Below are 16,771 nucleotides of genomic sequence, written 5' to 3' on the forward strand. Positions count from 1 at the left end.
AATATCCACCAGAGCTATTGCCAGAGAATTGAATGCCTCAAACACTGTTTTAGAGAAATTGGCAGCCTCACAACTGCAAACCACGTGTATAGCATCGTGTGGGCTAGCGGTTTGCTGATGTCAACATTGTGAACAGAATGCCCCATGGTAGCGATGGGGTTATGGTATGGGCAGGCATAAGCTAACACAATCACATTTTATTGATGAAGATTTGAACGCACAGAGATACTGGGATGAGTTCCTGAGGTCCGGCCTCATGTTGCGAGGATCTGTACACAATTCCTGGAAGCTGAAAATGTCCCAGTTCCAGACATGTCACCATTGAGCATGTTTGGGATGCTCTGGATCGACGTGTACGACAGCGTGTTCCAGTTCCTGCCAATATCCAGCAACGTTGCACAGCCATTGAAGAGGGGTGGGACAACATTCAACAGGCCACAGTCAACAGCCTGATCAACTCTATGCGAAGGACATGTGTCGCGTGAGGCAAATGGTGGTCACACCAGATACTGACTGGTTTTCTGATCCACACCCCTACCTTTTTTTAACGTATCTGTGACCAACAGATGCGAATGTGTATTCCCAGTCATGCGAAATCCATAGATTAATTTTTTTCAATTGACTGATTTCCTTATATGAGCTGTAACTCTGTAACATATTCTAGTTCAGTGTACTAGGTCCTTGGACCTGAAGGAGTAACGGTAGGCTCCTTGAAGGAAAATACAGAAATCATCCCGTATGATGCATCATGAAATAAGCTGAGGGAAGCATGAAGATAAAGAAAACATAAATCAAATCTGCCAGCCAGTTGTCCTGTGGGGCGTCGAAGACCCTTTCAATGTATTTTTTTTCTTTCTCCTTCTTTCCAATGTTCAACTTGATTTCGACTACTTATTAAAGCAGCCTACAACTTCACCATCGGCACAATCAACCTTGCAGTCAGTCGCCTTTAGTAGAGTGCGCATGTGGAATGGATCGTTTCGTGCCAAACCCACAGGTGGCCAACATGTGAGCATATTGCAGGGGCTTGAGAAGTATCTGCTTTCTGTTTTGTTTTAATACAGCTCTCTTGCGTATTGTCGCTTATACTTGTAGCCTGTCAAGGTTGAACGCACTTTAATTCACTTCAACTGTTCCTTATGGGACATGTCCTACCTGAGGTAAAGTTGGTTTGTGTGAAGTTCCTTGGAATTATGGGGAACAGATGGATGATTTTTTTCACTGGACGAAAACAAGTCAGCCCGCGAAGGCACGCCTGCCTCACTCAAGTAAAGTTATCATTAGAACTGGTATGTCGCCTATGTGTGAGCTGAGCATCTCAGAGCATTTTCATAAGAGATACACTTACATTTCTGTCATGTCTTCTGTAATGTCTGCTAAATGGGGTTGAGTTGGACAGGAATTTATTTCAAAAGAGTGACAATATGAGTATTGATATTGCAAACATCTTTCAACTTGTTCCCTTTGAATGGAAACAGTTTTATTCGCAAGTATAAACACAATTCATTAAGAAAATAACAAACTGTATCAACAGGTATACACACTTACACAAATCAAATACAAAATAGTTATCCTTAACATTATCCCCTAAAATTCAAGTAGCCACTTTTCAAGTAAAATCCCATGTGTTTGTAAATAAAAAGGTAACACAGAAGAAAAAAAACGGATTGTTCTTAGAGTCTGTCACATTCCCACTCTGGTGCATCAGACAGATGGGGCACCTCGATAAGGGGCACCTCGATAAAGTACATCTCCTTGTTGGCGGGAGGAGTACAGGGGGGGCTCCCCACTCCCGAATCTGGGCTTGGGGCAGCCTTAGTCGCCGTGAGCAGATACGGATTTCCAGGGGCATACTTCATCTCCTTCATCTCCTTCTGGTGATGAGGATGTGCTTTGAGTCCATTGCCTCTTCCGGAGCCCTGGTGAGCCTCGCCCTTCGGCTTAAAACGCTTGAGCTTGACCGTGTCCTTGCCATCGCCGGTGCAAGGCAGCAAGATGGCGACGTCCTTGCGGAACTTGGAGCTGAGGCCGAAGTAGATGAGCGGGTTGTAGAAGCTGGCCGACTTGGCAAAGAGGCGGGTGAAGATGCTGGTGAGGCTGGGTACGTGGAAGCCACAGGCCGACCACATGGAGACCACGGCGTACGGCGACCACGCCAGGATGAATGCTGTGCAGATGACAATGGATACCTGGGAGAATGACCTAAGTTAGGTTGCCCGTTAAATCATAAGCCTTCGTTTAAAGCTTGGTCTATATGTAGTATTATTTGTACGTTATTTTCTGGATTCTGACACACTCTAATATATCTACTCTGGATTGTTTATTGGACACTGTCATTTCTTGATTTCTTTTTTAGATGTTTGTATTGTGTTTGCAAGACATTCTAGTGCACTATTGGAGCTAGTAACATGAGCATTTCCGTTGCACCTGCTGTAATTCCTGCAAATCTGTGTACGTGACCAATAAACGTTGCTGTGATTTGAATCCTACTCACAATGGTGACGTCCCGTTCAATCTTCCTCTGCCTGTCCGTCAGGTCTCCCTCAGCGGCCATGGCGTTGCCTCTCTTCACTGTGTTGATGATGGACACGTAGGTGAAGAGCATGACCAGCACGGGGACGAAGAAGCAGAAGATGAGGATGGAGACGATGTAGGACTTGTAGACGGTGGAGTAGTTGGCTTTGGCCCAGTCGATTTCACACGTTCCATATCCACGATCTAAAAGAAGGAGATTGAGACACAAACACATTGATCATGTGAGGATTGTTGAACATTTACAAAGAATTTCCTGTATTTTGACCCTTAGAAAAGTCAGGGTAAGTGTGAAAAAAAAAGGTCCGCATACGTCAATATGGTCAGTTCTCGTTTAAAGGTTGTCTTCTGCTAACGTTTTAGATAACTTGTTTAAGGGCTATTCTTGTTTTGTCGTCATTGTCCACATACAAATCTTGGAAATGTTGCCCAACCAGAATGTTACAAGAACCTAACACAAGTAAGTGCCTCTGTATCAAATAGTATGTCACATGATTACTAGCCATGTTTATCTCACCTGTGTAACTCCCCCAGCCCAGAAGGGGCGCTCCCGACCAGAACACAGCCCCTGACCAGATGAATATTAGGCTCATGCCCATGGTTGTGTTGGTTATGCAGTGAGCTAGGTAAAGGAAAAGAGTTGATAGCTAAAAGAAAGGTTCCCACAAGAACATTATGTCTGACCAGAACGTCTAGCCTATAGGGGGCATTTTTCTGGAATTATTGAGATGAAGATTAAAGGTTAAGGTTGTGTCACAGTGCATTACCTTTACTCGGATGGCATCCCTTGATGTATCTTGTGACACTGATGACAGTCAAAGTATTGATGCTGCTGAGGCCAAAGACCAAGGTGAAGAAGCCGTCCACCTGGGAAAGACCAACAATACTGTTAGGGAAGCTTAGAGGGGAAACGTACAGGGATGAAAATCTCAAAACAAATACAGTAGAAAAAACAGACATCCACATTTCTTGCAGAAGTTGAAGGACCCCAATCACTCAGAAGATCAAGTTGAAAACAATGATTCTGCTATTGAATAGTCGTCTGGATTCTCATGTACTTGACAAATCCGTCATTAACCAATTACTGATTTTGTGTGAATAGGGCTCCTCTCTACTTTTGCCAACTCCTTTTCTTGGTTGTTCAGTTTTCAGTTCACCCTGATGGACATTTATATAGCCCGAATACAGAAGAGCTGATCTAGATACATTGAATGGAGTTAAAGATCGGTCCATCACAGCTATGGTCAGCAGTGGTGAGTATGTCTGATCAAGATCGACAGCTTCTACCGAATTAACTTCTCTTCCTAGTAGAGACAGGACCAAATGTACTTTGACTGATCGGATTACTTAATCTAATCTAATATATTTACATCCAAGCCCCTTCACTTTACTCCATAATTGGAAACAGACCTGGGTTCAAATGCCATTTCAAATATCTCAATTCTTTTTACATATATTCAAAGTAAGTATACAGATATAGTTTATTTGAAAAGGCAAGTAGTTGAATATGTTAATGTATTTGGATATATACTTGGAAAGTATTTGAAAATACTCTCAAATACAGTTAATTTGGTAGATTTGGTTTTTACAAAGAACCGTTCAAATACTTCAATAAAAGTACTTGTTTTGGGCTGTGTATCTAAAAAAAAAAACTAAAATACACAGAAGAAAAGTATTTTAAGTACCAGATACTCAAATACACATGTATTTGAACCCAGGTCTGGCTGGAAAAACGTTACATGTGAGAGTTCATGTCCCATCATGCATTTTACTTGCTGCTTGTTAGGGTAAGCGTACCTATTAAGCCCACATACCCATTAAGCCCACTTCCATCTTCGGACAAAAAAAGAAATAAACACATTTCCTGCTGTTTAATGTTTCCACCAATTCATCTGATTGTCTTAGAATAAAACGTGTTTTGGAAATAATAAGTTAAGTTATTGACAGTTGTGTATGTTTCCTACTAGTGGTCCATTTCAAAGCTTCAAAAAAACTTTGGTGTGGAGGTGACTCACTTTAAAAAAAACATAAACATTTTCTGTACCTTTTCGGATGTGATCACACTTCATGTAAAATTGCGAGATGAATGTGTTGATATATGCACAAGATAGTATACTACATAGGTATTAATGCCTATTTCCTGCCAATTGGAAAGATGGATTTTTCATACTAGTGGTCGTACCACGTCAGTCAATGCAGTAGCAACATAACAGAATGTAAATGAAAATAAAATACTATTGTTCAATACTAACATCACATAATATTGTAGTCTATCGTGTATATTTATACCCTTAACCATTGGTTTCCAAATATTTTATGATTGAACTTTGTTATTCTGATTTTTTTTTATTTTAACCATAAATCACTGTTCCAATTAAGTCCAGTAGCCCAGTTTGCATTGAAACACATGGAGATTGTGTGATGATATCACTAAAATTCAACGAATCTGAGCATAAATGTTTTTTCTTCACATTTATTTTCATTAAAATACTCAAATTACATTTATGCATCTATTCATTGTTATGTTTACCAACATTAAAAACAATTAAGAACATTTAAAAGCCTCTGTACTCTCCCCAAGACGTTTGGAGTGGACAGGTAGTCATTGATGCAGAGAGAGAAGAACAAGATCAGGGTTGAAGGGTATCAGGGATGGAAGACCAACAAGTAGAGGACAAAACATGGAAACAAATGAGGGACATGAAGATGACTATTGGATGACTACTTGTGCAGTTAGAGCCAGGCGCATTAGTCATATTTGTCACACCAGCCTTCGCTTTGGCTCTCCCTCCTCTCCAGCTCAGGCGTTCGGTGTTGCCGGTTTCACCATAAGTGCACTTCAACTATGACAGACAAAATGAGGGGAAAAAATCCAGAAAATCACATTGTAGGATTTTTTATGAATTTATTTGCAAATTATGGTGGAAAATAAGTATTTGGTCACCTACAAACAAGCAAGATTTCTGGCTCTCACAGACCTGTAACTTCTTCTTTAAGAGGCTCCTCTGTCCTCAACTCGTTACCTGTATTAATGGCACCTGTTTGAACTTGTTATCAGTATAAAAGACACCTGTCAACAACCTCAAACAGTCACACTCCAAACTCCACCATGGCGAAGACCAAAGAGCTGTCAAAGGACACCAGAAACAAAATTGTAGACCTGCACCAGGCTGGGAAGACTGAATCTGCAATAGGTAAGCAGCTTGGTTTGAATAAATCAACTGTGGGAGCAATTATTCGGAAATGGAAGACATACAAGACCACTGATAATCTCCCTCGATCTGGGGCTCCACGCAAGATCTCACCCCGTGGGGTCAAAATGATCACAAGAACGATGAGCAAAAATCCCAGAACCACACAGGGGGACCTAGTGAATGACCTGCAGAGAGCTGGGACCAAAGTAAAGCCTACCATCAGTAACACACTACGCCGCCAGGGACTCAAATCCTGCAGTGCCAGATGTGTCCCCCTGCTTAAGCCAGTACATGTCCAGGCCCGTCTGAAGTTTGCTAGAGAGCATTTGGATGATCCAGAAGAAGATTGGGAGAATGTCATATGGTCAGATGAAACCAAAATATAACTTTTTGGTAAAAACTCAACTCGTCGTGTTTGGAGGACAAAGAATGCTGAGTTGCATCCAAAGAACACCATACCTACTGTGAAGCATGGGGGTGGAAACATCATGCTTTGGGGCTGTTTTTCTACAAAGGGACCAGGATGACTGATCCGTGTAAAGGAAAGAATGAATGGGGCCATGTATCGTGAGATTTTGAGTGAAAACCTCCTTCCACCAGCAAGGGCATTGAAGATGAAACGTGGCTGGGTCTTTCAGCATGACAGTGATCCCAAACACACCGCCCGGGCAACGAAGGAGTGGCTTCGTAAGAAGCATTTCAAGGTCCTGGAGTGGCCTAGCCAGTCTCCAGATCTCAACCCCATAGAAAATCTTTGGAGGGAGTTGAAAGTCCGTGTGACCAAGAAACAGCCCCAGAATATCACTGCTCTAGAGGAGATCTGCATGGAGGAATGGGCCAAAATACCAGCAACAGTGTGTGAAAACCTTGTAAAGACTTACAGAAAATGTTTGACCTCTGTCATTGCCAACAAAGGGTATAACCACCATAATCCACCATAATTTGCAAATAAATTCATTAAAAATCCTACAGTGTGATTTTCTGGATTTTTTTTCTCAGTGTACCTTTGATGAAAATTACAGGCCTCTCTCATCTTTTTAAGTGGGACAACTTGCACAATTGGTGGCTGACTAAATACTTTTTTGCCCCACTGTATACTCCCTCTGTCATATGTATTTTGTTGCTTGTTTTCCTGTAGAGGAATCTCTCGTACTATTTCCTGAGTACTTTATTATTTTGGGGTTTTGTCCCACTTTTATCTATGGGGCTTTATTAAATTCCGTAGTTCTAAACCTGTGACTGCCTCCCGCCTTCTCCGCTCTACACTTGTGACAATATTGTTGTCCCTCATTCATCCAGGTGTTTCTATTTTTGGGTTCACCACACAAACCTTTGTAATGCAACAGTAGAGAGGGAGATTTTAAACGGTCTTCAGAATGGCTTTAGGAAGACAAGTTGAACTAACGAACAACACTACACCAAATGTGAACCAGCTTTCAGATAATTCATGACAAGTTGTTATGTGTTATGGTCTTTGTGCACGGCGTCTTATCCACAGAGGGCCAGTGAGGGTACATGTTTTTGTTCTTACCAAGCAGTAACTCTGATTCAACTTATCAAGTCTTGGTTGAAGTGTCATGTATTGTCATGTTGTGTCTTTCTGTCCTTTCCTTTCACCCTGTCTCCCTCTGCTGGTCGTATTAGGTTACCTTTTCTCCCCCGCTTTCCCCCAGCTGTTCCTTGTCTCCTCTGACTACCTCATCCACCCCTTTTCCCACCTGTTCCCTTTTTCCCTCTGATTAGGTCCCTATATCTCTCTCTGTTTCTGCTCCTGTCTTTGTCGGATTCTTGTTTGTTGTGTTTCATGCCTGAACCAGACTATCGTCATGTTTGCTGTAACCTTGTCCTGTCCTGTCGGAATCTGCCGGTCTATCTGAGCCTACCTATGTTTGGTTATTAAAGAAGCTCTGTTTAAGTTAATTCGCTTTTGGGTCCTCATTCACTCACCGTAACAGAAGAATCCGACCAAGAATGGACCCAGCGACTTCGGATCCTCTCCACTCAGCCGTCGGGATCCAGGGAGCGATGCTAGGCAGACACGAGCAGGAATTGTCTGCTGCTCGACATGCCGTTGAGACCCTGGCCACCCAAGTCTCCAACCTCACAGAACAGGTTCACCATCTCCGCCTCGATCCACCGGCCACTTCCAGGGCTTTCGAATCTCCGGAGCCCAGAATCAATAACCCGCCGTGTTACTCTGGGGAGCCCACTGAATGCCGCTCGTTCCTCACCCAGTGTGATATTGTGTTTTCTCTCCAGCCCAACACTTACGCCAGGAGCACTGCTCGTGTCGCCTACGTCATATCTCTCCTTACTGGACGGGCTCGTGAGTGGGGCACGGCAATCTGGGAGGCAAGGGCTGAGTGTACTAACCAGTATCAGGACTTTAAGGAGGAGATGATACAGGTTTTTGATCGATCTGTTTTTGGGGAGGAGGCTTCCAGGGCCCTGTCTTCCCTATGTCAAGGCAATCGATCCATAACAGACTACTCTATTGAGTTTCGCACTCTTGCTGCCTCCAGTGGCTGGAACGAGCCGGCTTTGCTCGCTCGTCTTCTGGAGGGTCTCCGCGCAGAGGTAAAGGATGAGATTCTCTCCCGGGAGGTTCCTTCCAGCGTGGATTCCTTGATTGAACTCGCTATTCGCATTGAGCGACGGGTTGATCTTCGTCACCGAGCTCGTGGAAAGGAGCTCGCGTTCTCCGTTGCCCCCCTCTCCGCATCACTACCATCTTCCTCTGCCGGCTCGGGAGCTGAGTCTATGCAGCTGGGAGGTATCCGCATCTCGACTAAGGAGAGGGAACGGAGAATCACCAACCGCCTCTGTCTCTATTGCGGTTCTGCTGGTCATTTTGTCACTTCATGTCCAGTAAAAGCCAGAGCTCATCAGTAAGCGGAGGGCTACTGGTGAGCGCTACTACTCCTGTCTCTCCTTCAAGATCCTGCACTACCTTGTCGGTCCATCTACGCTGGACCGGTTCGTCAGCTTCCTGCAGTGCCTTAATAGACTCTGGGGCGGAGGGCTGTTTTATGGACGAGACCTGGGCTCGGGAACATGACATTCCTCTCAGACAGTTAAGGGAGTCCACGGCCTTGTTCGCCCTGGATGGTAGTCCTCTCCCCAGGATTCAGCGTGAGACGCTACCTTTAACCCTCACTGTTTCTGGTAATCATAGCGAAACCATTTCTTTTTTAATTTTTCGTTCACCTTTTACACCTGTTGTTTTGGGCCATCCCTGGCTAGTTTGTCATAATCCTTCCATTAATTGGTCTAGTAATTCTATCCTCTCCTGGAACGTCTCTTGTCATGTGAAATGTTTAATGTCTGCTATCCCTCCTGTTTCCTCTGTCTCTTCTTCACAGGAGGAGCCTGGTGATTTGACAGGGGTGCCGGAGGAATATCACGATCTGCGCACGGTGTTCAGTCGGTCCAGGGCCACCTCTCTTCCTCCACACCGGTCGTATGATTGTAGTATTGATCTCCTTCCGGGAACCACTCCCCCCCGGGGTAGACTATACTCTCTGTCGGCTCCCGAATGTAAGGCTCTCGAGGATTATTTGTCTGTAGCTCTTGACGCCGGTACCATAGTCCCCTCCTCCTCTCCCGCCGGAGCGGGGTTTTTTTTTGTCAAGAAGAAGGACGGGTCTCTGCGCCCCTGCATAGATTATCGAGGGCTGAATGACATAACAGTGAAGAATCGTTATCCGCTTCCTCTTATGTCTTCAGCCTTCGAGATCCTGCAGGGAGCCAGGTTTTTCACTAAGTTGGACCTTCGTAACGCTTACCATCTCGTGCGCATCAGGGAGGGGGACGAGTGGAAGACGGCGTTTAACACTCCGTTAGGGCACTTTGAATACCGGGTTCTTCCTTTCGGCCTCGCTAACGCTCCAGCTGTCTTTCAGGCATTAGTCAATGATGTCCTGAGAGACATGCTGAACATCTTTGTTTTCGTTTACCTTGACGATATCCTGATTTTTTCACCGTCACTCCAGATTCATGTTCAGCACGTTCGACGTGTCCTCCAGCGCCTTTTAGAGAATTGTCTTTTTGTGAAGGCTGAGAAGTGCACTTTTCATGCCTCCTCCGTCACATTTCTCGGTTCTGTTATTTCCGCTGAAGGCATTAAGATGGATCCCGCTAAGGTCCAAGCTGTCATTGATTGTCCCGCCCCTAAGTCACGCATCGAGCTGCAGCGCTTTCTCGGCTTCGCGAACTTCTATCGTCGTTTCATCCGTAATTTCGGTCAGGTGGCAGCTCCTCTCACAGCCCTTACTTCTGTCAAGACGTGCTTTAAGTGGTCCGTTTCCGCCCAGGGAGCTTTTGATCTCCTCAAGAATCGTTTTACATCCGCTCCTATCCTTGTTACACCTGACGTCTCTAGACAGTTCGTTGTCGAGGTTGACGCGTCAGAGGTGGGCGTGGGAGCCATTCTTTCTCAGCGCTCCCTCTCTGACGACAAGGTCCACCCATGCGCGTATTTTTCTCATCGCCTGTCGCCGTCGGAACGTAACTATGATGTGGGAAACCGCGAACTGCTCGCCATCCGGTTAGCCCTAGGCGAATGGCGACAGTGGTTGGAGGGGGCGACCGTTCCTTTTGTCGTTTGGACTGACCATAGGAACCTTGAGTACATCCGTTCTGCCAAACGACTTAATGCGCGTCAGGCGCGTTGGGCGCTGTTTTTCGCTCGTTTCGAGTTCGTGATTTCTTATCGTCCGGGCTCTAAGAACACCAAGCCTGATGCTTTATCTCGTCTCTTCAGTTCTTCAGTAGCCTCCACTGACCCCGAGGGGATTCTCCCTGAGGGGCGTGTTGTCGGGTTGACTGTCTGGGGAATTGAGAGGCAGGTAAAGCAAGCGCTCACTCACACTCCGTCGCCGCGCGCTTGTCCTAGGAACCTTCTTTTCGTTCCCGCTCCTACTCGTCTGGCCGTTCTTCAGTGGGCTCACTCTGCCAAGTTAGCCGGCCACCCTGGCGTTCGGGGTACGCTTGCTTCCATTCGCCAGCGTTTTTGGTGGCCCACCCGGGAGCATGACACGCGTCGTTTCGTGGCTGCTTGTTCGGTCTGCGCGCAGACTAAGTCCGGTAACTCTCCTCCTGCCGGCCGTCTCAGGCCGCTTCCCATTCCCTCTCGACCGTGGTCTCACATCGCCTTAGATTTTGTCACCGGACTGCCTTCGTCAGCGGGGAAGACTGTTATTCTTACGGTTGTCGATAGGTTCTCTAAGGCGGCTCATTTCATTCCCCTTGCTAAGCTTCCTTCTGCTAAAGAGACGGCACAAATCATCATCGAGAATGTTTTCAGAATTCATGGCCTTCCGTCAGACGTCGTTTCGGACAGAGGTCCGCAATTCACGTCTCAATTTTGGAGGGAGTTTTGCCGTTTGATTGGGGCTTCCGTCAGTCTCTCTTCCGGCTTTCACCCCCAGTCTAACGGTCAAGCAGAACGGGCCAATCAGACTATTGGTCGCATCTTACGCAGTCTTTCTTTTCGCAACCCTGCGTCTTGGTCAGAACAGCTCCCCTGGGCAGAATACGCCCACAACTCGCTTCCTTCGTCTGCGACCGGGCTATCTCCTTTTCAGAGTAGCCTCGGGTACCAGCCTCCGCTGTTCTCATCTCAGTTCGCCGAGTCCAGCGTCCCCTCCGCTCAGGCTTTTGTCCAACGTTGCGAGCGCACCTGGAAGAGGGTCAGGTCTGCACTTTGCCGTTATAGGACGCAGACTGTGAGGGCTGCTAATAAGCGTAGAACTAAGAGTCCTAGATATTGTCGCGGTCAGAGAGTTTGGCTCTCCACTCAGAACCTTCCCCTTAAGACGGCTTCTCGCAAGTTGACCCCGCGGTTCATTGGTCCGTTCCGTATTTCTCGGGTCATTAATCCTGTCGCAGTTCGACTTCTTCTTCCGCGATACCTTCGTCGCGTCCACCCGGTCTTCCATGTCTCCTGTATCAAGCCCGTTCTTTGCGCCCCCGCTCGTCTTCCCCCCCCCCCCCCCATCCTTGTCGAGGGCGCACCCATCTACAGGGTCCGCAGGATTTTGGACATGCGTCCTCGGGGCCGTGGTCACCAGTACCTCGTAGATTGGGAGGGGTACGGTCCTGAGGAGAGGAGTTGGGTTCCCTCTCGGGACGTGCTGGACCGTGCGCTGATCGAGGATTTCCTCCGTTGCCGCCAGGTTTCCTCCTCGAGTGCGCCAGGAGGCGCTCGGTGAGTGGGGGGGTACTGTCATGTATTGTCATGTTGTGTCTTTCTGTCCTTTCCTTTCACCCTGTCTCCCTCTGCTGGTCGTATTAGGTTACCTTTTCTCCCCCGCTTTCCCCCAGCTGTTCCTTGTCTCCTCTGACTACCTCATCCACCCCTTTTCCCACCTGTTCCCTTTTTCCCTCTGATTAGGTCCCTATATCTCTCTCTGTTTCTGCTCCTGTCTTTGTCGGATTCTTGTTTGTTGTGTTTCATGCCTGAACCAGACTATCGTCATGTTTGCTGTAACCTTGTCCTGTCCTGTCGGAATCTGCCGGTCTATCTGAGCCTACCTATGTTTGGTTATTAAAGAAGCTCTGTTTAAGTTAATTCGCTTTTGGGTCCTCATTCACTCACCGTAACATGAAGTCTATGACTAGTTGATTAGTCAAATCAGGTATGTACTGGTTGGCATGAACAAAAGCCTGGGCCCGCATTGTTCTCTGCGGATATGATTGGACACCCACTTTTATGAGTGCTACACCCATGATGAATAGTAATGATCAGTTGATTTTAAGAACTTAAGGGCTGATTACTATAATTTAAGTTTACATAAGATATGTCAGTTTGTAAGTTTTCAGCATTAGGAAATGTATTTAAATTGATTATTTAAGAGGTGGGCTTTTTTGGGACACCTATGGGCTTAAAAGGTACATTCGGTACCCAACCTCTTAAGGATCGGACCCTTTTTCACAATTTTCGCCTAAAATGACATACCCAAATCTAACTGCCTGTAGCTCAGGACCTGAAGCAAGGATATGCATATTCGTGATGCCATTTGAAAGACTCGAAATGTGAAATTAATGTAGGAGAATATAACACATTAGATCTGGTAAAAGAGAACACAAAGAAAAAACAACCGTTTTTCTGTATTTTTGTGTACCATCTTTTAAATGCAAGAGAAAGGCCATAATGTATTATTCCAGCCCAGGCCCAATTTAGATTTTGGCCACTAGATGGCAGCAGTGTATGTGCAACGTTTTAGACTGATCCAATGAACCATTGTATTTCTGTTCAAAATGTTGTATCAAGACTGCCCAAATGTGCATAATTGGTTTATTAAAAACTTTTTAAGTTCATAACTGTGCACTCTCCTCAAACTGTAAATTGGACAGTGCAGTTAGATTAAGCTTTCTGCCAATATCAGATATGTCTGTGTCCTGGGAAATGTTCTTCTTACTTACAACCTCCTGCTAATTGCATTAGCGCATATTAGCTCAAATGTCCCACAGGTGGGACCCAGTCCAGATGTTCCACATATTTTAACAAATATGTTTCTCTTACATAAAAAAAATAGGGTAAATCAAGTCATACAATTTAACATGAGAGATTAATCTTTCATATTATCTCCGCCTTTCCTACAACAATTACGACAAGTATATGTTAGAAATGTCTAAACTTTTTGGTGGCTTTAATAGGTACACTATAGTCCGCAATCTCATCTTTGACAACTCTCCCCTCACTCTGACCCATACATTCTATAATCCAGCTTTCAGTGTCTCTAGACCTCAGGACCACTTTTCTTTCTCAGAAGAAACTCTCTCCTCTCTCTTCCTCATCTGCCCTCTCTGCCCTGTTACTTATTGTATTTTTAAAATAATTTCTGTCTCTCCTTTTAGTTTGTTTTCTTACTGTAGTTTTCATGTGGTTGTTTTCCTATTGTATTTAGCTTTGGCCAATAGTAAATGAAAATATTATTGTTCAGTGTTAGTTGGACATTATTCAACTATGATTTGTCCCAAACAAACAGCAACACCTGCTTGGGGAAATAACTGTAATTAACATTAAAACACACACACTGTTGTTGTGCTAACACATTTGATACAAATAGAACACGGATAACACTGTAATTTCACAGACATTGCATTCATTCATTGGACTTTTTTTCAAGGTGGTATTTTCTCACATTGTGCACCAATGTAAATTGATTGATAGGCTTGAACTAAAATGTATATTTTCAAGAGGCCCCGACAAAACAAGGTAATCGATAGTGCCCGTCAATCACGTGTACGCAAGCCCTTGTGCAAATCACGCTTCCTCTTTATCAAATGCTATAAGCATGTGCCAGACCTTAACCATCCAACTATGTTTGGCTGTTGATGTGGCTAAAGCATTCTTATTTCCCCCTAAGATATAGTTACAATTCTATTACTTCAGGTAAAGCCTACAGGACCGTTTCTCCTGTGCTGTAGTTAACAGTATAATACCTTTGTGACACCTGTCCGGTGCACCCATTGTTAATGTTCTATTTGTAACCAAGTAATAATAAAAATGACCATCTCCCCAAAGAACCATTGTAGTGCAGTGAATATAATGATCTGTTGCAACACATTTCAATGCTCTATTCCATTGTGTTATGTTTACTTAGGCTTCCATTCTGAGTGGACCATTACTATTCTTAACTAGGCAATTAGCAGGAAATGACAAAGAACTGGCAATAGAAACAAAGCCATAGAGCAGTGTTTTTGCACATCTGCAATTGCAAAGGTAAGTTGTCTTGTTTGTGTATTTGATATTTGTGTAAAGGATGGCGAAGTTAGCATCTCTCCGTGACATCACCTTCCAGGAGACCTGAACTACTAAAGTCGTGTCCAATCATGTTTTATGGGATGGCGGTAATGTCTGTGTCTTGTGAGTATTGCTGTGAGTGAGTGTATAGTATCAGATCCTGCAGTAGGATTCACGTACAAAACTAATTTGAAGCCTCTCAATTCTCAAAACAACTTTTCCCCCTCCAACCAGATATCTTCATTGCCTACCTGGCATGTCCAGATGGAGTTAACCAGGTATCCGCTGTCCCGGAACACATTGAAGATCTCCAGGATCCCCCGGGAGTAGCCGAAGACGGAAATACTGGCGTCGGAGATGGCCAGGTTAAAGGTCAGATAGTCCGTGGGCTGCAGTGACACACGCTGCTTGTACAGGACGAAGATCACGATACTGTTGCCGAACCACGACATCCAACCTGACGAGGAGAAAACCCATTGACATACAAACCGATTGGCTTTATAGCTCTTTTCCAGACACTAAAAGCGCTACGTGGATGGAAGCTCACCCCATCTATCACCAGCGTGTCCCACACTATCAAACGAGCAAAGGCCTTGTCAGTTTTGTGAAATGTCATGGAATTGTAGTCACACCATACAAAATGCGGCTCATAAAGCAGCATGAAGCATTGAGGTGACAAAGTGCCTCATCGGTGATTTTAACCTACTGCCCTTCTCTTCAGACACTACATATTCAAATACCAAAAGGAGCATAAACCTTCCTTCATTAAATTTCCTTTAGAGTTAATAGTAGGTGCACTGAGTAGCCTACCTATACTGTAAATAAAATTACAGTCGCCCTATTGGTTTCAAAAGTCAGGATCAATTTAAATCAATTTGCACCCAATAACAGGTAATTACAAGTCTTTCTGCCCTCTCTTAAAGAAGGTCAGGCTGGCTGGCTGCCATCCCTTCTTGATTGACGATTTCCACAGCTTAGGCGGGATCTGAATGACTGCAGGATCCACCCCTCTTTACCAGGAGAAGATTTGTCCTGGTCTACTTATAGCACCAAATCCACTAACCGTTGCCCATACACTACAATGACAGTAACAGTAGTATAACAACTGCAATAACAAAGGTTTCTGGTATTGGTGATTTGTATTCTGCAGTGCAATCGAACTCTTCATCCAATTGTTGTATATTGCGATGCCAAAATTTGGGAGAGTAAAAATGAACAAGATAAATGTAGGCTACACTCTGAATATTTTATTTTGACAATTGGTCAAATGTACTGTCATTCATCTTACCTTAACGTTTAGGTAATAAAAGATAAATGATGAAGTGGTAAACAAGCCATTAGTGACATATTTCCAGATTTTTTTGCCATGAAAGCAAAACTAAAGCAAGTATTTGCAGCATAAAAGCAAAGCTGCATTTCAAAAACGAAATTACATTCCAACTACATACTACAAGTTCTCCCACCTAGCACCAGCAGGTATATTCCTATAATGGTCTCCCCTTGATCCGAGAAAGGTGGGTCTTTATTCGACATGGTAAAATTGTTATTCCTCCATGGAATGTTAGCCACTTGAAAAGCATTATTGACTGACATGTTGTTGTCCGAACGTTCCAGCTGCCGAGTCATACAAGGAGCTGCGCAGCTCTCTGCCTTGCAAAGACACAAAGGTGCGTCCTCTGGGAAAACACTTGACCGACTCCTCTTTCTCTAAATCCAGTCTAATATTATTAGTCGGCGCACAGTGTGTTGCCTGAGAGGGATGACGTGTACTTCGCTAATCCCAATTATGCTCTGAGGTTGATACCCTGCGGGGGGGAATCACTTGTTGTTTCTGATTTGAGCTATGTTGTTTTCTCCTCGAGGAAATTGATTTGCAACTAAGGAAGCGTCTGTGTGTTATTGTATTTGGGTGAAGTTGTAGGCTAAGCACAAGTTGTCGTGGGTTTTATTTACTACATGACCAACCCAATTTAATATAACCCAATGTATAATGAAAAGTTTTAGTACAGTTGCCAACCTACACGTTTTACAGGGACGCGCTGCTGTCAAATTGAGAGCAAATCAGCGACTGCAGACAAGGATTTCCATGTAGCCTAAAACCGCTGTCTAGGGTGCTGAAAATGAGAGCTCTTGCACATATCAGGTCAATTAAACCTACATTTATTCATATTAACCTACTTTTTGACACTTGTATATATTATTAAATGTAATTATAGCATTGGGCGAAAATTGTTATAACTCTATTATTATTAGAACTATTAGAATAATTTTACTAAAATAGTCTGTCTAATTTAGC

General features: G+C 44.4%; 1 protein-coding gene across 1 annotated transcript; it reads right to left on the reverse strand.

The window, feature by feature from the left end:
• Window positions 1-1,448: 1,448 nt before the first annotated feature.
• LOC110495167 (opsin-5-like) lies at window positions 1,449-16,268 on the reverse strand. The gene is made up of 6 exons (XM_021570493.3): window positions 15,939-16,268; window positions 14,727-14,932; window positions 3,300-3,399; window positions 3,050-3,154; window positions 2,495-2,718; window positions 1,449-2,189 (listed from the first exon to the last, which is right to left on the reverse strand). The coding sequence occupies exons 1-6, from the start codon at window positions 16,099-16,101 to the stop codon at window positions 1,674-1,676; spliced, it is 1,314 nt and encodes a 437-aa protein (XP_021426168.2). The 5' UTR covers window positions 16,102-16,268; the 3' UTR covers window positions 1,449-1,673.
• Window positions 16,269-16,771: the final 503 nt, after the last annotated feature.

The sequence above is a fragment of the Oncorhynchus mykiss genome, chromosome 17 (assembly GCF_057628025.1).
Source record: "Oncorhynchus mykiss isolate SJ-2025 chromosome 17, ASM5762802v1, whole genome shotgun sequence".
NCBI classification, from domain to species: Eukaryota; Metazoa; Chordata; class Actinopteri; order Salmoniformes; family Salmonidae; genus Oncorhynchus; species Oncorhynchus mykiss.

Coding starts and splice junctions, on each gene's coding strand:
- LOC110495167 (XM_021570493.3), bottom strand. CDS start 16,101: ATGACTCGGCAGCTGGAACGTTCGGACAACAACATGTCAGTCAATAAT. Junction 14,933..15,938: donor AATATACCTGCTGGTGCTAG/GTGGGAGAACTT, acceptor TCTCCTCGTCAG/GTTGGATGTCGTGGTTCGGC. Junction 3,400..14,726: donor ACTCCATCTGGACATGCCAG/GTAGGCAATGAA, acceptor GGTCTTTCCCAG/GTGGACGGCTTCTTCACCTT.